At 38.4% G+C, this 23982-nt stretch overlaps 1 protein-coding gene across 1 annotated transcript in view; it reads right to left on the bottom strand.

The window, feature by feature from the left end:
- The window catches only part of SLC39A12 (solute carrier family 39 member 12), a 115242-nt gene that overhangs the window by 61643 nt on the left and 29617 nt on the right, over nucleotides 1-23982 (bottom strand). Inside the window, 2 exon segments of the mRNA XM_043967509.1 lie at nucleotides 1918-2089; nucleotides 15024-15202. Coding sequence (XP_043823444.1) covers nucleotides 1918-2089; nucleotides 15024-15202 — 351 coding nt within the window.

The following is a 23982-nucleotide window of genomic DNA, read 5'->3' as shown; positions in this document are numbered from 1 at the left end:
GAGCTATTTACTAATTCATCCCTAGTGTTCTACAAGAGAGAGAAATGTGAATGAGGTCCTGCTTCCAGAGACCATTTTATTTTGTCCTTAGTCTAATTTCATGTACATCCCAACTTTATTTGGATGAACTACACTGCATTTCAAGTAGACCACTGGTCACAGATCTAACTGGTTTACCACCAAGTACATTCAGACATTCTTCAAAAGATCTATGATATCATCAGAGGAAGTATTCCCTCCACTGATGTAAATCACAATCCTCCACACCTTAGTCAATTGTTCCTAGACTCACTATTTGACAAAACAATCTGTGGTCTGGTCATCCATCTGTATGAATCCCCTTGAATTTAGATGAACTAATCCTCAGACAAGAGATAATTAGTCCATCACTGGACCAAGGTTCAAAACTATTTCCAGCTTTTCCAACAGTAATAGCTGTTGGAACTGTCCTGCATTGCCATAGCCTTGGAAAGCCCCCTCAATGTCGCTTTTAGGCTGTGATAAGGCTCAGGGCTAGGACTTTAGTGGAGGACAAACATATTTGATGGAGAAAATATGTGTACATATATACATACACAAATGTATTTTAATATCTGTTTCATAGTTGTAAGGAACTCCACTGAGGGAACTCCTACCAATGCTATAAGCATTCTGACGCTAAATGATTGTCAGAGACGGGTTCAAACCAAAGTCTTATTGACTTGGAGGCTGACTCTCTAACCACTATGCCATGCTGCCTAATTATTATTGTCACTACATAGATAAAAACAGGGAGAGGACTAGAGATACAATTCTCTCTTGAGGAAACTCCCTCCAACAAAGCAGGTTTTCTTTAATGTTTAGGTCTTGAGAATTACCTAGATACATTGAGAAGTTAAGTGACCTGTCCAGGGTCACCCAACTAATAGGGTGTCACATGTAGGGTATGAACCAAGGTATTCATTTGAGGATTATGGCTATAGAAAGGAAGTCCTGGTGTAGGCTCACTTATAGCAGATACAATGAGCTTGCCATGCTTCTAACTTCAATCCATAGGGAAGCACTGGGGGATTTTTTGAATAGCCCTAAATAGCCTTAATTTATGGAGAATTCAGACTATCAGAAGCACTGATTAGTGTATTTATTGTTTATTGTTCCACTCATTTCAGTCATGTTCAACTCTTCATGACCCCATTTGGGGTTTTCTTGGCAAAGATACTAGAGTGGTTTGCCATTTCCTTCTCTAGCTCATTTTATAGATCAGGAAACAAGAAAACAGGGTGAAGTGACTTGCCCAAGGTCACACAGCTAGTAAGTGCCAAATGGAACTCAGGAACATGAGTTTTCCTGACTCCAGGTCCAGCACTCTAGGTGCAACTAGCTGCTCATTGTTGTAAGCATTGCGAATTTGACTTGCCACCTACTCATTCTAATTTGGTACCAAAACAGAACTCTCCAGTAATGTAGTGATTCCCTTTTCCATCCCCCATTTTGCTTCATGCAAATCTTGGGGTTGTCATCTAATTAATAAAATAGATAAATAAAATATACTTGACTTAAAAATGACCTTCCCTCTTAAGTTACAAGAATTGCTGTTTTCTTGATACCTTTATGGCTGCCTTGCAAATTGAAAAGGATAATTTACTTCTGCTATTTCAAACAGAGGAGAACTTTTTTAAAGGGAATCAAAAAAAATAAAAATGGAATTCAGTCCCCATCACTCTAATGACTGGACCCTGATCAGGCACTTGGAGTTAGGATGTGCCAATCTCCCATCTGTACACATAGGATGAGTGTTCTCAAGTCCTGTGCTACAGAACGCCCCTGTTCTTTTCTTTGAAGGTAGCTCATACTTTCAGTCTTTAGAGAGAGTGAAATGTATACAAACCAAGTGAATTAGCACAGTATAAAACCACACAGTCAAGAGATACAACTCACTTTCTAGGGCTGTTGGTGGCAGCTTGGCTTGCTGGTATTTTGTGAGCTGGCAAGAGCAACTGAGTAGTTGCTGAATGATCGCTGGGCTGATTTGCTGGAAGTGCTCCTTAGAAATAGGAGAATGGCTGTTCGGTAAAAATATCTCCACAAGCTCCTTGGCAGAGAAGCAAGCCTAGGCAGGAAAATGTGTATTGTTATTAACCACACCACTGGAGCAAAACTCAGTATGCATGTCCATTCTTTAGAATGAATGAGAACTAAATGGAATTTTTAAAATGGAAAAAAAATGAAGGTTATCAAGTAGACTTCTTGAAAACATTTTCCATGAACAAAGAGGATTCACTTCGTACACTGGTTGAAATTTAATCTATCATACTCATCATTGTAATTATTTCTGAGCATTTCTCTTGTGCCCCCTCCCTTTTTTCTAGTGTTTTGCAATCATGCTTAATGAGATCTGCACAGAAACCTCATGAAGTAGGTTAGAACTCTGGCCTCATTTTCCTAAGCCGATGCTTTTGTTTTTTTTCCTAAGCCGATTGTTTTTGTTGTTTTTCAATAGGAATAGCTTTTTGGACCAAGAATCTCCAGAGATAAATGCACTCTAAAACACAAGCTATGAAGTAATAAGGTTATTGTCTTTATCTAGCAATCTCTGGTACTTTGTCTTTAAAAATAATATGAAATATCAAAAGCAGGGGAGGAGATTAAAGGTTACCCCAAAAATGTGCTATTGGTATAAATGAGTCTCAGCAAGTATGTTATGTTAATTGACTGTACTATGCTCTCCTACCAAATAGCTTACATGATCATTTCAGTCAAGACAGTATATTGACTTTAAAAAAACAACTTACTACAGGGGCAGCTAGGTGGTGCAGTGGATAAAGCACCAGCCCTGGATTCAGAAGGTCCCTGAGTTCAAATCCAGCCTCAGACAATTGACACTTACTAGCTATGTGACACTAGGCAAGTCACTTAACCCTCACTGCCCTGCCAAAAAAAACCCAAACCCCTTACTTTCTAACCGAACTTATTAATTCTTTTTTTGCAGGGCAGTGAGGGTTAAGTGACATAGCTAGTAAGTGTCAATTGTCTGAGGCTGGATTTGAACTCAGGACCTTCTGAATCCAGGGCCGGCGCTTTACCCACTGTGCCACCTAGCTGCCCCTCTGAACTTATTAATTCTAACTAAATTGACTGATTTATCTAGTCAGTGGCATCATATAAAATACAGGAAGATAGGCATCAGTCTTAGATAAACTATTACTAATAAGTTCAAGGGTAGAAAAAGGTAGTTGGGGGACACATAATCATGAATTTCAGAAGCTTCCACTATAACTAGTTCAGTCAAGAGAAGATTTTTTTGCATTTTTTATTTTCTACAATTATGTGTAAAAAATTTAACTTTCATTTTTAATATTTTAGTCCAAAATTATCTCCCTCTCCCACCCCTCATTTAGAGGGCAAGCAATTTGATAGAAGTTATTATGTGTAGTCATGGCAAAACTTATTTCCATGTCAGTTGTATTGTAAAAAGAAATAAGACAAAAAACCCAAGAAAAATAGAATTTTAAAAGTATGCTTCAATCTGCATTCAAACTCTGGGGATGAATAGCAATTTTTATAAGTCCCTTGAGAATTGTTTTGGATCACTGTATAACTGAGAACAGCTAAGTCATTCAGAGTTATGCAAGTTCACTGTCATGCAGTATTGCTGTTACTGTGTACAAATGTTCTCCTGGTTCTGCTTATTCACTTTGCATCAGTACAATGTAAGTCTTTCCAGGTTTTTTCTGAAATCATCCTGACCATCATTTTCTTATAGTACAATACTACTGAATCACAATCATCCACCATAACCCTGGTCAGCATTCCCCAGTTGATGAGAATCCCCTCAATTTCTAATTCTTTGCCACCACTAACAGAGCTATTACAAAACACTTTTGTAGTTATAGGTACTTTCCTTTTTGTTTTTTATCTCTTTGGGATACAGACCTACTAGAGGTATTCCTGGGTAAAAGGGTAGAAAAAGGTTTGTAAGTCTTTGGACATAGTTGCAGATCACTCTACAGAATGGCCTGAATTAGTATACAACTCCACCAACAATGCATTAATGTCTAAGTTTTCCACATCCCCTCCAATATTTTCCATGTTTTTGTCATATTAGCCAATCTGATAGAGAAGTGGGGTGGGTACTCAGAACTGTTTTAATTTATGTTCCTCTAATAGCAGATTTAGAGCATTTTTTCATAACTTATAGATAGCTTCAACACTTCTTTGAAAACTGTTCTATGCTTGGGTTATTTATTAATTGAGGATGTCTCTTATTTTTATAATTTAACTCAGTTCTCTACATATTTGAGAAATGAGACTTTAATCAGAGAAAATTGCTGTAAAAATTTCCTAATTATGATTAATGTGCATTTCCTTTCTTCCTATCCCCCCTGCATTTATCCTACTCTCACTCCTTTCACCTTGTCTTTCCTCATAAGTGTTTTGCTTCTGACTACCAATTTGAAACCAATTCTCCCCTCTACCAGCATCCCCCTTTCTTCCATCCCTTTTCCAATCTATTTTCTTGTAGGGTAAGACATATTTCTAGATCCAATTGAGTGTGTATGATATTCCCTCTTTGAGCCAGTTATGATGAGAGTAAGGTTCAAGAGTTCTCTGCCACCTCCCACATATTCCCCTCCACTAGAAAAGCTCTTTCTTGCCTCTTTTAATGTAAGATAATTTACCCCATTCTACTTCTCCCTTCCCACTCTCCCAGTGCATTCTTCTTAATTTTATTTTTAAGATAATCAGCCCATTATATTCAACTCGCACCTGTGCTTTCTGTCTATGTATACTTCTAACTGCCCTAATAAAAAAATTCTTAGGAGTTACAAGTTTTTTTTTTTTCCTTGTAGGAATGTAAATAGTTTAAACTCATTAATTCCCTTCTATTCTCTTTCCTGTTTCGCTTTTTATGCTTCTCTTGAGTGTTCTTTTTGAAAATCAAATTTTTCTATTCACCTCTGTCTTTTCATCAGGAATGCTTGAAAGTCCACTCTTTCATTGAATTTCCATTTTTTCCCTGAAAGATTATACTCAGTTTTGCTAGATAGGTGATTCTTGGTTGTAATCCTAGCTCTTTTGTCCTCCATTCTTTAAAATGGAAGCTGCTAAATCTTGTGTTATCTTGACTGACTCTCCACAGTATTTGAATTGTGTCTTTCTGGCTGCTTTCATCTTTGATCTTTGGAATTTGGCTGTAATTTTCCTGGGAGTTTTCCTTTTTTTGCAGGACAATGAGGGTTAAGTGACTTGCCTAGGGTCACACAGCTAGTAAGTGTCAAGTGTCTGAGGCCAGATTTGAACTCAGGTACTCCTAAATCCAGAGCCAGTGCTTTATCCACTGCATCACCTAGATGCCCCCAGGAGTTTTCCTTTTGGGAACTTTTTCAAAAAGTGATTGGTATAGTTGTTCCTTTGGTGGGGGGGCATGCTGGGCAGTGAGGATTAAGTGACTTGCCCAGGGTCACACAGATAGTGTCAAGTGTCTGAGGTTGGATTTGAACTCAGGTCCTCCTGAATCCAGGGCCTGTGCTTTATCCACTATGCCACCTAGCTGAACCCTTTCCATTTCTAATCTACCCTCTGGTTTTAGAATATTAGATCCATTTTCCTTGATAATTTATTGAAAGATGATGTTAAGTCTCATTTTTTATCTTGGCTTTCAGGTAATCCAAGAATTCTTAAATTATCTATCCTTTATCTATTTTCCAGGTCAGTTGTTTTTCCTATGGGGTATTTTATATTTTCTTTTATCTTATTTTGATTTTACTTTTTCTTGATGTCGCATGGAGTCATTAGTTTCCACTTGCCCAATTCTAGTTCTTCAGGAATTATTTTCTTCAGTTAGCTTTTATACCTCCTCTTCCATTTGGCCAATTCTACTTTTTAAGGAGTTCTTTTCTTCAGTGAATTTTTGTCTATTTTTTCAATTTGGCCAATTTTGGTTTTTAAGGCAATCTTCTTCTTCATTGCATTTTTGTGCTTCCTTTATCAAGTTGTTGTCTTTTTTTTTTTTTGCAGGGCAATGAGGGTCAAGTGACCTGCCCACAGTCATACAGCTAGTATCAAGTGTCTGAGGCTGGATTTGAACTGAGGTCCTCCTAAATTCAGGGCCGGTGCTTTATCCACTGCTCCACCTAGCTGCACCAAGCTGTTGTCTTTTTTATGATTTTCTTTCATCACTGTAATTTATTTTCACATTTTCACCTATATCTTTCTTATTTGATTGTAAAAATCCTTTTTTTGAGCTCTTCCAGGAATTCTTTTTGGGTTAGAGACCAATTCACATTTTTTGAGGCTTTTGATGTAGCCATTTTGACTTTGTTCCCTTCTGAGTTTGTGTTTTGATCTTTCCTGTCACCATAGTAACTTTTTATGGTCAGTTTCTTTTTTGATGTTTGCTTATTGTTCCAGCCTATTTCTTGACTTTTAACTCTATACTAAAGTAGGTTCTGCATCTATGGTAGAGGAGGGACTGTCTCAATCTTCAGGGTTTTTTGTGCAGCTGTTTTCAGAACAAATTCTCGGGACCTGTAAGTTTTAGATTCTTCCAAGGTGGTATGATTTAAAAAGAGGTGTGTTTACTATTTTCTTGGTCTGTGCTCTGGTCTGTGAGAGACCACAAGCATTCTTTTCAGTCCTGGAAATGTGACCAGGGTCCCCATCCCCTGTAGCCACAAGTTCTGGTGTACTAGTGCTCTTCCTTGCCCTGGAAATGTGATCCAGAATGATGTATAGGCAATGCAAGGCCCTCATGGGCCAGCAAAATGACCTCTGTAATTTCCTTTTTTTCTTTTTTTAGTTTAGAATTTTATTTTCCAAATTATATATAAAAACAAATTTTGACATCAATTTTTAAAACATTGTGTTCCAATTTCTCTTCCTCCCTCCCCCCCACAAGAACTCAAATAATTCAATATAGGTTATATACATGAGTAGTCATACAAAACATTAGCCAGGTTATAAAAGAAAACAGACAAAAATGAAACTTCAGATTAATCTTCGTTTGACCAGCTTTCTAATCCCCTTACCATATGTGAGCTGAGAGATCTGAAAGCCATCAGTGATTCAGTCACACCCAAGGTCTGCTGCTGGTTTGCTGGGATATAGCCTGTGCCGGTGTAGCCTTCAGTAAACTGTGCTCCACTCTCACTGCCATGCAACAGACCTTTATTACTGACCTTCTAAGTTGTCTTAGGCTAGAAAATTATTTCACTCTGAGCTTTTGTGGGTTCTGCCACTCCAGAATTCATTTTGAGGTGTTATTTAAAATTGTTTGGAGGGTAATTTGGGTGAACTCATGCAAGTCCCAGCCTTTTCTCTGCCATCTTGACTCTGTGCTGCCCCTCCCCACCAAGAGAAGATATTTAAGGTAGGTTCTCATTGACTTCAATGCTTGTTTATCATTGTCAGAGTGGCTTATCTTCTGTGAGATTTATTTTCTACTACATGGGAGAGTACAGAAGTAAACTACCAAGTAAAATCACTAGAAGCTAATAGTCTAGGTTTGACTTCAGTGGTCTTGGGTTTCCATGGTATTTCCTTCTATGCTTTGGGGTAGGGCCCTAGCTGCTAAAATTTAGTGGGAGTGGGGAGCCATTAGATACTCATATGTCCTATGCATGTCTGGTCTACAGTTGGATCCCATATTCTCTAGGGCCAAGACACGGCTGCATTTTAAAAAAGCATCTAACTATTTTTATTGTTTTGTTTTGTTTGTGTTTTCTTTTGCAACATAGCTAATATAATAATAGGTTTGGCATAACCTTGCATGTATAATCAAAATCAAAGTGCTTGCCTTCTCAAGGAAGGAGGAGATGTGGGAAGGAGAGAATTTAAAACTGAAAAATTTTTAAATGATTCTTTTATATGAGAAGTATTTAATGAGATAATTTTTTAAATATCAAAATAAAATTTAATAAAAATAATTTAATAAATGTAATAAAATAAATTAAAAGAATTTTTTAAAGAAAATATCTAAGCAGTAATGACATGTCCTTTTGGATTGAGCTCCATCTCCCCATTATTAGAAAATATTGTTCTAGCAGTGAGTTATCTTATGTAACTAACATAAGCAGTGAATGGAACCAGCTTCTAAGAAAAAAATTTTTCATGACTTTTATCTTAACTATTTCAAGTTCTGATTCATTTTCTGAATAAATCTATGATAAATGACAGGAACTTAAATTTACTTTCATTATAATGAATAGATGTCACATGATACAACATATTTCATATTGCAATGATGACCTTTGAAATACTCCGTTCCTCAGTGGCAATAAAATAAGGTTTTAACCTTGATGGCTTGTTTTTCCAAATGCTAGTCTATGGGATAGAGATTGGTTCTACAATTTCATTGATACCAAGGACTCTCAGATGAAAAAATTCGCTCTCCAAATGCAGGTCAATTCTTCCTCTGTAACTTGGTCTCAAAGCGTTCCCTAGAGTATGGAAGACTTAAGGAACTTGCTCAGAGTCATACTGCATGTGTGCATACACACACACACACACACACACACACACACACAAATGTGAGACTTGAACTTAGTTCTAATTGGTTATAAGGCCAGCCTTAGCTTCTTTAGGACATGTTGATTTTCCATTGTTATAGAAAATAAGAAATTCTAATAAATCAATGCATTATCAAGATGAATGTTTGCTATTATTTAGAAATGTGAAATGTCTTACCTAAAAACTTTTGAGGGTGACTTGATCATCAAAAAAAAATGTGAAAATTATCTTGTAATCACAAAGGCACTAACTTAGACTGAACCCTACATGAAATTCTCTTTTGCACCATCTGTTGCTAATGGAACATAAATGCATGCTAAAAATAAAGATTGGGATAAAAATAAAAATGAGCGACAAACTTTCAATGATGAATCCTTTTAGATAAAATCTCCAAACGGAAAATGTCTAGCTAGTAAGGGAAGGAATGAAAAGGCAAATGGGAGCAGGAAGCCATGTATCTTTGCCCAGTATACAGCTAAGAGACAAAAATGTTGACCCTGAGAGTAATGCAGAGTTCTAGAATAACTTCTCTTACCAGAACACAACTTCTATTCTGAGTCTTTCAGCCCTTGATATTTATTTACCATGCCTGAGTTATTTAGGCCACTATTGTTTTCAACATTTCCTGACATCAGTAATCTGAATGCCATTTGAGGTCACTAGGATAAGTCATAATGTTTTGAACTATAGAAAAAGAAATAAAATAAACTGACAATGATAAAGAGTAAAAAATGTCCTTTGATAGATTATTCAGTCATGCTGAGCACATATGTATGCTTTTCCATGAGCAGAAATGGAAACCAGTTGAACCGAAAGATTGTAGTCAATAGACTGGATCTGGTATTAGAGTGTCACTGTGATGTCTGAATGGGGGTCTACTATATTTATGTGGCCTTAGCAGCAGCCACTTGAGGCAAGGACCTTGATTTTGCCATTCATCACAATCATGTATTTAGGACAAGGAGATGGCTAAGACAAATGTGCCTCTTTCCCTCTTCTACTTTTTTTGCTCCCAATAACAGATTTCTACCCTACCCCACCGTGGCCATCTGACCATCAAAGCCCATACACCAGCTCCATCCTAATTTTTGGCACCCCATATATAACCTTCACTATCCTTCTGTGATTTGCTTCTGATCCTGGTGGCAACTGAGTGTCTCTCCAAACACACCTAACACTGAAGTATACCAACTACCTGCTATCTTGACTCAAATGCATATTACTACAATTGCTTTATTCCATAGAAACATTCACTTGGGTGCTTTATCATGGCATAGAGATGGTCCTGGCTTCACCAAGGCCATACCAGCAGAATTTCTTCCTGACAATGTATCTTTTATCAGAAAACCAGCCTAGGTGAGTTCAGAGATGCTCATCAACAGAAAGTTGATGACCACCACGTGGTGTGTATTTTTTTTTAGCCCTAGCAATTCATGAAAAGTATGGAAAGTTGTGATACACATAGGAAGATGGGTATACATATGTATAATAATAATAATAATAATAATAATATTTGATACATAAGTGGTGCTTAAAGATTCATAAAGTGGGGACAGCTAGGTGGCACAGGGGTTAAAGCACTGGCCCTGGAGTCAGGAGAACCTGAGTTCAAATATGGCCTCAGACACTTGACACTTACTAGCTGTGTGACCCTAGGAAAGACAATTAAGCCTTAATGCCAAGAAAGAATGGAAGGAAGGAAGATTCATAAAGTGCCAGATATGAGGTGTATCAAAACTTAGAGTACAGTTTAAAGCTCAGAAATTAGCACCAGGGGCTTAGAGATATTCCATTTTTTCTCACCATTTATGAATACTCCCTGGATCTGACTGTAATCAGCCCACTGGTGAAATAGCTGCATAATTGTTTGCTGGACTGTCCTAGTAGCACTCTCCATTCATTAGCAAACGTTAATAACTTAAAACTGCACTATGACTTTTGAGACGCCCTGTTGAGGCTATCTCACTCAGGTTTCCCAACCGTTCTGTAAGATGTCATCCATGCTATTATCTCCACTAGACAGAAGGCTCAAATGCCTCGCTCCTGGCCACACGTCAGAGTCAGAAGCAAGATTCAAACAAAGTCTTCCTGAATCTAAGCCCAGCTCTCTGTTTATGATATCAGGCTGCTTCTGAGCACTGGATGAAACCAGACCTCTTTTGGAATACTGAACTTGAAGGATTCCATATGAAGTTCTATTCCATGGGAACTTTTACAAGAAACTTCAAAAGACGCGCACACGCCAGGCTGAAGCTGGCCGCTTTCTGTGCAAGTCTTAGACCCTTATATCCTAATTCAAAGTGGCAGGCTGCTCAGAGCTCGCCTCCCTACTCTAGACTTTAGCAGCAGAGCCAATCAGAAGGGGCGCCTGGGAGGGTTACTCAGGCTCTGGAACATGCCAAGCCATGTGGAGACGTCACACAGACTACTCCGAGTCTGCACCTCTCCATCTTAATTCATTTATGTTGACCTGAGCGGGTTTTGACTTTTTTTTTTCTTCGTGCAATGATGTTTTTAGAAAATGACCTGCTGGAAGCAGGAATAGATGGTTCTCAGCTTAGGCCCTGAGCACACAGGAACAGTGAGATTTTGTTTCAGTCTGGTGTATTGTTAATGAAACGAGGACATCAGACTTTAAAAATCGAACCAGAGCATCTGCACCAGTATTTGCCTGGATGGAAGCACTGGGCTGTCACTTCACAGAAAAAGGTCATGATTTTTCAGATTCATACATCATTCAGCACATGCTGTTCACAGTAGTTAGGGTTAGAAAACCTGTTTCTTTCTTCCCATCCCTAGAAGGACTTGCTTAGTGACATCCTTCCAAGTGGAATTAGCCTACTCTAATAGATGTACTTTGTTACAGATCCCAGGTGGTAGCAACACTCCCTTCCTTCTCAAATTCCTTATGTTATTAACTCGTTTGTATTAAGGGCATATCCCACTCACCCTCTACCCCCAGAAAGAACATGAGCTCTCAGAGGGCTGGGATCATTTTGGTTCTCCAGAGCCTAGCACTGTCCCTGGCATATAGTAGGTACTTAATGTTTTCTTAAACTATTTAATTAAATTGTTTAATACTAGTGTTTGTATTATAAACAAAAAGTTAGGGTTTTTTCTCAAAAATCAGTGCATTTGCCCAGAAAAAACTCTAGACAAACTACGTATGTATGTATGCATGCATGTGTGTATGTGTGCATGTATGTATGCCTGAATGCATGTGTGGGAGCAAAGCATACTGACTACAGATCTGGCATCAGAGCAAGGTAGTCCTAGATTCAAATCATGCCTTTTTGGTAGACTGGTTATATGAACCTGGGCAAATCACTTAATATCTATCTCAATGTCACAGACCTTTCTCTAAGTCTGTAATGGTAAAGAAGGTGCTAATATGCCTCAGTAAAGAAAATTCCTGGACCTCTATACACTCATAAAATCACAGGTCTGAGTCAAATATGTATACATACAGGTATTTCTACATGTAAACATGCATGTGTATCTTTATCCTCTAATACAATATGTATAGAATCTCTAAATCGCAATGTAAATACATAGGTATCTACGTGCATATACACAGCTGTGTGCATGCATCATGCATGTACGCACACATAGATACATATACACACATACAGTGTGGTTTGCATACCCCTATTTCACCTTTTCTGAGCTACATTATTGAAACAATTATTGCCAGAGGCCTTCAAAACAAGAAGTGGCCTGAGCCTCTATGGATCTCTGACAAGGCTCATCTCAAGAGGAAAAGGAAGGAGAAATATTAGAAGGCATTTTAGCCTTTTTCCTCTTTTAAGAAAATTTCCTTGAATGGGACTGTTAGTCTTAGCAAATTTCCCTTGTGAAAACAACATACAATGATAAATCATATAAATATTGGGAAAGCTACTAAAGCTGCTGATATGGGAAATCCCAGATAAGTAAACTCCTACCAAGGTCAGTACCTTATCTGCAAATTATAGTCATAGAGAGTTAATTAGAGCACTAAGAAGTTAAATGATTTGCCCAAGGTCACACAGCTAGTGGGTGCCAGAGGAAGGATCTCAACTCTGATCCTTCTGGCTTCACACAAAAATGCATGTAATCATAACCAATCAATCAATTAATCAATCAATGTCTTTCTCTCTGTCTCTGAGTGTCTCCCTCTGTCTCCTTCTGTCTCCCTCTCTCCCTCTCTCCCTCTCTCCCTCTCTCCCTCTCTCCCTCCCTCCCTCCCTCCCTCCCTATCTCTCACTTCTCCCCCATATATCATTTTATAGATATGGATATGGCTATGTATGTATCACATATATGTGTCTGATATATGAATACAGAAAATATTATATGTATATATGTCTATATTTAAAGTGACTTTCCTTAGAGTCTCTCATTCCTTACAGACTCTGTAAACATTATGAAACAACCTCAGATCCCTACACAAATGGGAAAGCTATCAAGCAAATTGGTTTTTGACCCTTGGTGGATGAAAGAAAGTCTTACAAACAAAAATGTAGAAAATCTTTCTATAGCATGAAGTACCTGATGTGTTCATGTTGCAAAGCTAGTAAGAATGCCCTATGTCTCTCCTCATGGCCTGCCAATATCATTGAACCACAAGTTCATAGCACATTTTGACCAAGTATCAACTGGACCCATCATCCTTTCTATTGTGTAATTTAAGATTCTAAATGTGGATTCTAATGTGTTCCCCCAGTTTGGGGGAAACTGACTAAAAATCACTGATAAAATGAGTTTATGTTTTTAAGGGTTTATTGGAAAACAGAAAGAAAAAGATTGAGAACAGAATTCTAACAGCCTGGCATTCCTATCTTTCCTCAAATCTCCTGTGAAGTCCTCTGCCGCCACCACCATCAAGTCCGGAAGCCAAAAAGCCAGCGCTCTCTGCGCAGGCTCCCTTTCCTCCTTCCTGTCTCCTCCCAGACCATAGGAGGCTCCTCCAGTTGATTGGCTGGTAGCCTTGATAGACAGCACCCATGAGCAAGCGTCATTTCCTGACGCCAAGGAAAAGCCACAATGCCTCTGAGGCATTTTCCTCATGGTGGAGCTCTCCACAGCAAGTCTCCAGTAGGTGGCGTCATTCCAATCATTACACTATGCGAAGGACCTCCCGGATGCCTCACCTCAGTACTTCATGGATTTTTCTTCCACTGGTGTAGGTGGTGGTCACTCTCCGTATTCTAGAGCTGCTATGGCCAGAAAAATATCATCTTTGGGCCAAAGTGTTTATGAGCTTTTTTAAACTTACCTAGGCTACTCTTCCAACAATGGCCACAGTCCTGCACTAGGTCTTGAATGGAAGGTTTTCCCAGGCAGGTAGAATCTGCTAGACCTTCAGCTCCACTGATACAGCTTTCAAGAACCCAGAGTCAGTTCCATGAGCTAAGTAAGCAGCAGAGGAGGACTTTGGCAGAAGTTGAAACTGAAGCCTACCACCCTCTCACAAAATGTTAGAAGGAAGGCTAGCTGAATTCTCTCCTAAGGATTATCTCTGCAGCATAATTGTATGCTAAAACAGATTCTTCCCCCATAATACACGATATGGTATGCCTCTAAATATTTAATAACTGGGTCTCAAAAACAAATACGCAAACAACACATTTAAAATTTAATCTGTACTATCATTGTCTCCATCACTTAAGTCTAGACCATTAACAAAACAATCACATCCTGATTTGTAGAATTTATTAATTCATAAGTATAAATGATCACACTGAAAATTTAACAATTGGCTTCCAGCACATCATGGAATCCGTTGATGGATTTTCAAGGGGTCTGTGAAATTGGAGAGGAGGAAAAATAGCATCTTTATTTTCACTACCCTCAAACTGAAATTCACTATTTCCTTCAATCATTAATGTGAGCAATAAACATTATTCTGGAAAAGGTTCCATAGCCTTAGCCAGACCGTCAAAGGGGTCCATAATTCACAAAAAATTAAGAGCTCTTGGAATAAAACCAAATCATAAAAAAATCAGATTTCAAGGAGAAATGTTTGATATTGCGTTAGGGACCATTAAAATTTCTGACTTTAATCATACATTTTTAGAATTGGAAAAGATGTTAAATGTGTTCCAGTCCTACCCTCTCATTTTACAGATGAGGAAACTGAGATTCATAGAAATGAAGTGATTTGCCCAAGGTCACAGATAAATAGTATATAGAAGATCTGTGATTCCTATCTAGCTTCTCTCTCTCCAAATCCAGCAGCATTCTCTTGACTGCTCTATGCTATGGCACAGATAATAACAGTTGTACATTTTGGCCAAAAAGAAAGAATACATACACAAATTTGTTTTTTTCCCCAAATAATCCAAGTCTTATGTACATCTGTTCTTGTACTGTCCTTGTATAGTTCAAGATTGGTCATGTGACCTTATAAAACTTGTATAGTTTTTCATGGGATAAAATATAATTATTATCTTTTAAATCTGCCTTCTCTCCCGCCCTCAGTCCCCCAGCCCCTTGACTTGCCCATGTAACTTCTGCTCATTAACAGTCATTGGGGATAAAAACAAAGTGGGTACCTGGTCCCAGGCGGCATTGTTATCATTTGGGTCTCTGTCCAGCCCAGCAGAAGCTGAAAGATTGACATAGGCCCAGTCTTCATTGGTCAAGTTTCTCCAACTCCTTTTGTGTGGGAATATTTGTCCTCTTTTGTTGCAGGAACTTTTGGTCCAAAGAATGTTGAGAAGCTGATCTATATCTAGAAATGTCATAGAAAAAATACTGATGTCAGAGTAAACTCATATTGTTGTTGCATTTAATCTATGGAAAGAATATAGGGTGGGGCATCTAGGTGGCACAGTGGATAGAGCACGGCCGTGGACACTGAAGGACCTGAGTTCAAATCCAGCCTCAGACACTTGACACTTACTAGCTCTGTGACCCTGGGCAAGTCAATTAACCCCAATTGCCTCACCAAAAAAACACCAAAAAACAAAACAAAACAAAACAAAACAAAAGAATATAGGGTGTGCAAACTTAAGGCCTGGGTTCAAATCCTGAACCTGCTACCATGTGAATCTGGGATGAGTTATACCTTTTTCTGGGTTTCCATCTTCTCATCCATAATAATGGGAGGACTGGGCTAGCTTCACCTTAAGGCCCTTTCTAGTTCTAAATCCTATAATCCTATTATCTTTCTCCTTTTATAGGTTGGTGACCATTGCTAAGGGGACATGGTACTAGGGGAAATCATAAAGCTGTTGTAAAGAATTAATTGTTGGGGAAGCTAGGTGGCGCAGTGGATAAGCACCAGCCCTGGAGTCAGGAGTACCTGAGTTCAAATCTAGTCTCAGATACTTAACACTTACTAACTGTGTGACCCTGGACAAGTCACTTAACCCCAATTGCCTGATCTAAAAAAAAAAAAAAAGAATTAATTGTTATTTGAGGTTTTTATGCCTTGGCGCACTGGCCTGGGGCTCCGCAAACCGCACGTTGCTCCACCCACTGGTTGTAGCCCTTGCCAGGGCTCTGGCACCTCACGTCATCACCACTCACCAGACGCCTACATGGGCCTGGAAAAATTATAATGATTGGAAGCCTAGTGAGGCAGTCATGTGACTATCAGAGCGGCCATCCCATTGGCTGGGGTTGTGTGGGGTGTTTCTAGGCTTGAGGGGAGGAGAATTGGGCATTCTAGGTGGAAGCTGGAAAGTGACAGGCGTTCTGCTGTGTATTTTCAGCTGATTCCTGGGCAGTGGTATTTTTTCAGTTATTATAATTTCCCTTTCCCCATTTTATTTCCTTTCCCTTGATCCTACTGAACCTGTTTGTGTTTTGTTTTGTTTTTTTTAAGTTCGTTCTTGTTAAAATAAATCTTGTTCTGTTTTGAGGGAGGCTGCTGGTCTCCTTCCTTGCCCCAATATTGCGGTCAAGCCGCTTAGCTAGCACTCCCCAATTAAAAATTGGTCCCCACACTATGAACCTAGGTAGACCTCTGCTAACCCCAAGAGAGATTCTGAGATGATGGAGTCACAGAACCTTAGAGCTAGAAGAGATCTCTGAGACCTTGAGTCCACCCCACCTATACCTGATCAGGAACCCCCCTGTTCAACATACAATTATAGTTTTAAAGAGTATAAAGGGTAGTGATGGAATATTATTGTGCTATAAAAATGGCAAGCAGGATGATTTCAGAAATGCCTGGAAAGACTTGCATGAACTGATGTATAGTGAAGTAAGCAGAACCAGGAGAACATTGTGAACAGTGACAGCAGTATTGTTAGATGAAGAACTGTGAATGACTAAACTATTCTCAGAAATATGATTCAAGACAACCCCAAAGGACTAATGATGAAGCATACTATTCACCTCCAAAGAAAGAACTAATAATAATTGAAGACAGACTCAAGCATGCTATTTTTCACTTTCTTTTATTTTTTTCTTTTATTCAGGCTTTCTTATACAGAATGACTAATATGGTAATGTTTTACATAATTGCACATGTATAACCTATATCTGATTGTTTACTTCCTCAGAAAAGGAAAAGTGAAAGTGAGAAGACGGGATAAAATTTGAAATTAAAAAATTTAAATAAAAATGTTTATTATTGAAAAAAATAGTTTTCAGGGAACACTGAGAAGTTAAATTACTTCTCCAATGCCCTATAGTCAATATGTGTCAGAAGTAGGACTTGAAATCACATCTTATAAACTCCAAGGTCTATTCTTTATCCAGTATGACATACTGTCTCTCATCCTCTCCTCAATTTCATGAGTATCCCTTCTATGCCTTTATACAAATCATTGGGGAAAAAATATCAAACAATATGAGACCAAACATATCTCCATGAGATACATTTCTTTTAAAAAAAAATTTACATTGTGCACTGTGACAGCATTAGTGTTCTATGAGCAATTGTGAATGACTTAACTACTCTCAGTAATACAATGCTCCAAGAAAATCCCAAAGGACAAATGATAAAACATACTATCCACCTCCTGAGAAAGAATTGATATTGAATGAACACAGACTGAAGTATGCTACTATGGATTTTCTTCTTCTTCTTCTTTATATAAAATTACTAATATTGTAATGTTTTATATAATTGTACATGTATAACCTATATCTAATTGCTCACCACCTCTGGGAGCGGGGAGGGTAGGGAAGGAGGGAATGAGCGAGGGATAGAATTTGGAACTCAAAACTTTTAATTAATTAATTATAAAAATAAATAAATTAACGAATGAATAAGAGGTACGGAAAAAAAATTATATATTTTTTATTTTCCCCTAATTACATGTTAAAACTTTTTCTAACATTTAAAAAAAGTTTTAAGTTCCAAATTTGATCCCTCCCTCCTTTGCTCTCTCCTCTTCCCTGGGATGGTGAGGAAGCAGATAGAAGTTATACATGTGTAATCATTTAAAACATTCCCATGTTGATCATTTTGTATAATAATTGAATAAAAGAAAAAAGAATGAAAGAAATAAAGTGAAAAGAGCATGTTTCAGTTTGTATTGCAACAATATCAGTTCTTTCTCTGGAGGTCGATAGTGTGCTTCATCATTAGTCCTTTGGGATTGTCTTTGATCATTGTATTGCTGAAAATAGTTAGGTCATTCACCATTCTTCGTTGTACAATATTGCTGTTATTGTGTATGATGTTCTCCTGGTTCTTTTCACTTCATAATACATCAGTTCATGTAGGTTTTTCCAGGTTTTTCTGAAATCATCCTGCTTATCATTTCTTATAGCACAATAATATTCCATTATAATCATATACAACAGCTTGTTTAGCCATTTCCCCAACTGATGGGGTTCCAATCCCCTTTGAGTTCCAATTTTAGCCAATATAAAGAAAGCTGCTATAAATATTTTATACAAATAGGACCTTTTCCCTTTTTTGGGTTTCTTTGGGAGATAGACCTAATAGTAGTATTGCTGGATCAAAGGGTATGAACAGCTTTATAGTACTTTGGTCACGGTTCCAAATTGCTCTAATGGAACACATTTTTGAGTGGATCACTAACCATGTCAGCTCTTTCAGTCTGATTATTCATAACAATTCTGAATCTAACAACACACTTATGTAGCCCTAAGGATCAGCAAACCACAGCCTGAGAGCAAAATCTGGTTTCTATCAGTCCTTGGGCTGTACAAAGTAGCAGGTCAGGCCCTTGGATCATAGTTTGCTGAGCCCTGATCTAGCCCACACTTTTCCACATGTTCTACTAAAATAATATGAGAGGTTATGTCAAATACTTTGCTAAAACCTAGGTAAACCTTAGCTATGGCATTCTCCTGATCAAACAGTCTAGTAAACCCTTTAGAAAAAAGAAAATTAAATTATTCTGCCATGAAATGTTCTCAATAAAGCCATTCTTTGTATTTTTATAATCACTGCTTCCTTTTTCTAGATGTTAATTAACCACCCCTTTAATAATACATTCCACGATTTAGAGCCAAGGCCATCGACTAATGTTGGCAGACTTTATTAATTTTCATTTTTTAAAAAATTAGGACATTAACCTTTCTCCATTTCTGCCATACCTTTTCTATTCTCCATAAATTTTTAAAGACCATTAGCAAGTAGCCCAATAATCACATTGGTCTGTTCTTTCAAGAAAGGCACATAGCAGGGGCAGCTAGGTGGCACAGTGGATAGAGCACTGGCCCTGGAGTCAGGAGGACCTGAGTTCAAATCTGGCCTCAGACACTTAACACTTACTAGCTGTGTGACCCTGGGCAAGTCACTTAACCCCAGTTGCCTCACCAAAAAAAAATAAAATAAAAAAGAGTTAATTATTACAGTAATGTACATGGTATGGGGGTGAATAATATCATTATAAATGTTACAATTTCCACTTAGGGAACATAATTCTCTTAGCATTGCAATTACTATGAACCCATGGTCTCATATGGGAAGTTATGGAATCTGAAAGGTTGCTCAGTTAAGAGAGAAGAAGCAATAATTTGGATTCGGAGTCAGAATATAGAGTTCAAATAAAGGCTTTGCTGTTTGCTACCTGTATGACTTTGGGGAGACATTGAATTTCTTTGAATCTCACTTTCCTTATCTGAAAGATGGTTGTAAGACATTTCTAAAGCCTCTTCCAGTTCTAGTTTTTATGATCTTTACTAGATAGCACTCTCTGACCCAAAAATTCTCTTCACCCACATACTATAGAACCTCAAATTCTACCATTAGAAAGTCATACCTCTTCATTAAACCCTGCTGTGGACTCCAAATGTTGGCTATTAAAATGAAATTACATGGAGTAATTAACTTCTTCATGTGATCATTGATGTTGTTCATTCTTCATTTTCAAAGAGGACCAATGACATTGAGGGTGATGTCTTGACTTGTACATGAATTGGATTTAAGTGAGGCAGAGCTGGGCAAAGTTGTTGGCTTCCCTCTCTCTTCCTGAGTCATTGAAGTCCAGTGGCAAGACAAAAGTCAGGATGACTGGCAATGGCACAGGATATAGAAAATGACCTTGGCATGCTTAATGCCTGACCAAGCTCTAAGTGGTCCACAGCACCTGCTTCAGTTGCCTTCATGGTCATTGGCCATGCCATGATATCCACCCATTTTTCCAGGGATAGTCTTCACATGCTTGGGATAGACATCTCTCTAAGTCACATATGGGTTTGAGGCCTCTCAGTTATCCTCAACCTGGTTTAGCCCTTCTGCCAAGATGGTTTTCCTGGAGTGTGGCCACTGTACACCCTAAGTTTATTGGAGCCACAAGTGACAGTTGGGTGAAAGACGAACACCAAAGGTAGATGAGAAGTCCTGAAAAGGGCTCAGCAAACCCTCACACCAGAGTTGCTAGTCCTCCCTGAACATCCCATGTACACTGATTATTGATTACAGGTATAGAAATGTATGAGACCTTGGTGATCATATGGCCTAACATTTTTCATTTCAGAGAAGAAGAAACAGAAGCCCAGATAGGTTGAGTTATTCAAAGTCATATTGGTCTAGATGGTACATCTGGAATTTGAATTCAGTTCCCTTCACTCTAAGTCTTGGACTGAGTTAGTTGGATTATTTTCTTCACAACAGAAGGTTTTGGATCACTGGGGAGAAGAGTCAATGGGGGAAGCAAGAGAGGTATTGATTTGAATAGAGGAAAAAGATGGTGAAAGGGAAGAAATACATAGTTGGCAGGGTTTGTACTGTGAGATAGTTATATTCAAAAATGATGCTAGCTAATAGATAATATAGTAATAATAATAATAATAACACATATTGTGATTAAAGATTGGCAAAGTGTTTTACCAAAATTATTCCATTATATCATCACAATTATCCTGGAGGATAGGTACTATTATTATCCTCTTTTTACAGATGAGAAAACTAAGGCAGATAGAGATTATGTGACTTGCCCATGCTTACACTGTTTGTAAGTGTTTGAGGTCTTTAAGACAGTGCCACCCATCTGCCTCATATAATGGGCAGCTCAAGACAAGAACTATAATGTACAGATTCTCCTGGTTACTTCTGCTCTGGAGTTCATGACATTTTTCAACACTAAAAAGTATTAAACATAATGGAAGTCTGGTTTGATTATACTCTTACTCAATTGCTTAAACACCCACATACTCATTCATTCCCTTCCTTGTAAACCAAAATGTACTTAAAATCTTCTTAAAAAGTTTTAACAAGTACATATTATTATGTAACTGTATTGGGCATTTGCCATTTCCTTTCCTACCATTTGGGGTTTTTTGTTAAATGCCAGATTGTTATTAAGTGCATTTTAAAAGACAGGCATATAGCAAAGAATGATAAATTCAAATTTAACCAAATCTGTAAGAAACTTTAAAACAATGAAGCTCATCTTTCAAACCTCGCTCACTGGGTCCACTACAAATTGATGTTATATAATCTTAACAGGGTCTTCATTTTACACCTCCCTAAAAGATTTCACTAATGCCACATATCCCAGTAGCTTCTCCAAACCTTTTCATCCCTCTTCAAATCTCCTACAGCTCTTTCTCACAACCCTCACCCTCTCAGCAGAGAATCTTGCTTCATATTTCATTGGAAAAATGAGGCTATTAGCCAAGAGCTTCCTCTTCCCTCCTACTCATCTTCATTACCCAGATGCCTTCTGACACTTTCCCTCCTTCACCCCTGCTTGCTAAGGCAGATCTCAACGTTCACAAATGATCCCATTCCATCCCATCTTCTCCTGCAGATTGCTGTCTATCATGCCCACTATCTCACTTATGTTCAGTCTCTGCCTGTCTACTGGCAGCTTCCCTGCTTCTTACAAATATGCTCATGTCTCTCCCATCCTCAAAAAAAAATGCTCATTTGATCCTCACTGTCATCCTATATGTTTCCTATTTTTCATGACTAAATGCCTTGAGAAGGTCATCTGTAATTAATGCTTCCTTTCTTCTCACCCTTTTCTTTTTTCTTTCTTTTTTTTTTTTTAGTAAGGCAATTGGGGTTAAGTGACTTGCCCAGGATCACACAGCTAGTAATTGTTAAGTGTCTGAGGCCGGATTTGAACTCAGGTACTCCTGACTCCAGGGCCGGTGCTCTATCCACTGCGCCACCTATCTGCCCCTCTCTCACCCTTTTCTTAATTCTGCAGTTTGGCTTCCAATCTTATTCAGCTGAAACTGTTCTTTCCAAAGCTACCATTGATATCTTAATTGTCAAATCTAATGCCTATTTCTCATTTTTCATTCTAACTCCACCTAACTCTTCTACAATTCCCTCTGGAATACTTGTTCCATAGACAACAAACTTCCCTTCATCTCAGGTCTTTTCCTCTACCGTTCCTTTCATCCTAGCTCTTTCTGAAACCTAGTTTCCCCGTGATGACAGAGCCTCCCTAACCACAATTTCTTTTTTTGTTTTGTTTGTTTGTTTTTGCAAGGCAGTGGGGGTTAAGTGACTTGCCCAGGGTCACACAGCTAGTAAGTGTCAAGTGTCTGAGGCCGAATTTGAACTCAGGTACTCCTGAATCCAGGGCCGGTGCTTTACCCACTGTGCCACCTAGCTGCCCCCACCACAATTTCTAATACTGGCTGCACATTCACTCCCTTTCTTAGCTCATTGATTGAGGCAGGGGAATGAGAATACTCCTTGTTCCCCATTGCCATTTCCAGGGTCTCCCTCTTAATCTTGCTATAGCCCACAAATGTATCACTTCTATGTACAAGAATTCTAAAATCCAGCCATAATCTATTGGCGTTTCACCTCTCCCTCTTCCTTCCTTTATAGAGCCCTACTTTTCATTTGCATTGTGACCTCCAAACCTTTTACCATTCAGTTCTCTCCCAAGCCATTTCCCCTGCAATAGTCACTCTTTCCTTTTCTTTCCATCTTGATTCTTTGGTGAACCATTTCAGCTCTACATGGACCTCTATTTTCAAATCCTTAGCCTCCTTACTATATCACTGATTATGACAAGTCAAGCCTTAGCCTTGAATTACTTACACCTTTCATCACCTTCGCTGCTAAATGAAGGTAGAGAAAACATGTGAACATTCTGACTAGGTCAGCTACAGATTTATGTTAGACAACTTCACTGCTGCTTGGCAATTCTATTGTGCCTTGCTTATCAACTCACTATTCTACTCTCCACAGAGGCTCTTCCAAACCTTTTCAACTTTCTTCAAACCTCCCATGCCATCATATCCCCCCACTCCCTTAGCAGAAAACCTTGCCTCATATTTTACAGTAAAATTTTTTAATTCCCTCTTCTCTCCTCTTCCTCATCTTCTATCACATAGGTGCCTTCTGTCACTCTCTCTTCCCATACCCCTGTCCCACATAATGAAGTGGCTTTACTCCTAATCAAGGCTAACTAACTCCTTTACTTATTCAAGTGATCCCCTTTCATCCTGTATCCTCCAAGAGGCTGCCCTCTCTATCATCATCCCTACTTTTTTGCTTATTTTCACTCTCTCCCTATCTACTGGCTCATTTTCTACTGCCTAGAAACATGCTCATATCTTCCTTATATTGAAGAAAATTCTCACTTGATCTTTCTGTCTCTATTATTTTCCTGCATCTCTTCTTCCCTTTGTAGCTAAACTCCTTGAAAAGGGCCTCTACAATAGGAGCCTTCATTTTCTCTCTTCTTCCTATCCTATTAACCCCTTATAATCTGGCTTCCAATTTTATCATTCTACCCAAACCACTCTCTCCAAAGTTACTAATTTGCCAAAACCAATGACCTTTTCTCAATCCTCATTCCACTTGACCTCTCTGCAATCTTTGACACTGTTGATCACTATCTCCTCATTGTTTCTCTCTTCTCTATAGGTTTTTGGGACATTATTCTCCCCCGACTGCTCTTCTATATCCATTGTTGGATCTTCCTCAAGACCACATCCTCTAACTGTAGGTGTCCCTCAGGATTCTGTCCTGGGCCCTTTTTTGTTCTGCCTGTATACTACTTCACCCAGTGATCTCATCAGCTTCCATGGATTTAATTACCATCTCTATATTGATGATTTCCAAATCTAGCTATCCTGCCCCAATCCATGCCTGACCTTCAATCT

Source organism: Dromiciops gliroides, chromosome 5 (assembly GCF_019393635.1).
Source record: "Dromiciops gliroides isolate mDroGli1 chromosome 5, mDroGli1.pri, whole genome shotgun sequence".
Taxonomy (NCBI): domain Eukaryota; kingdom Metazoa; phylum Chordata; class Mammalia; order Microbiotheria; family Microbiotheriidae; genus Dromiciops; species Dromiciops gliroides.
Note: the sequence above shows the minus strand (reverse complement) of the source record. Positions and strands in the feature narration are given on the sequence as shown.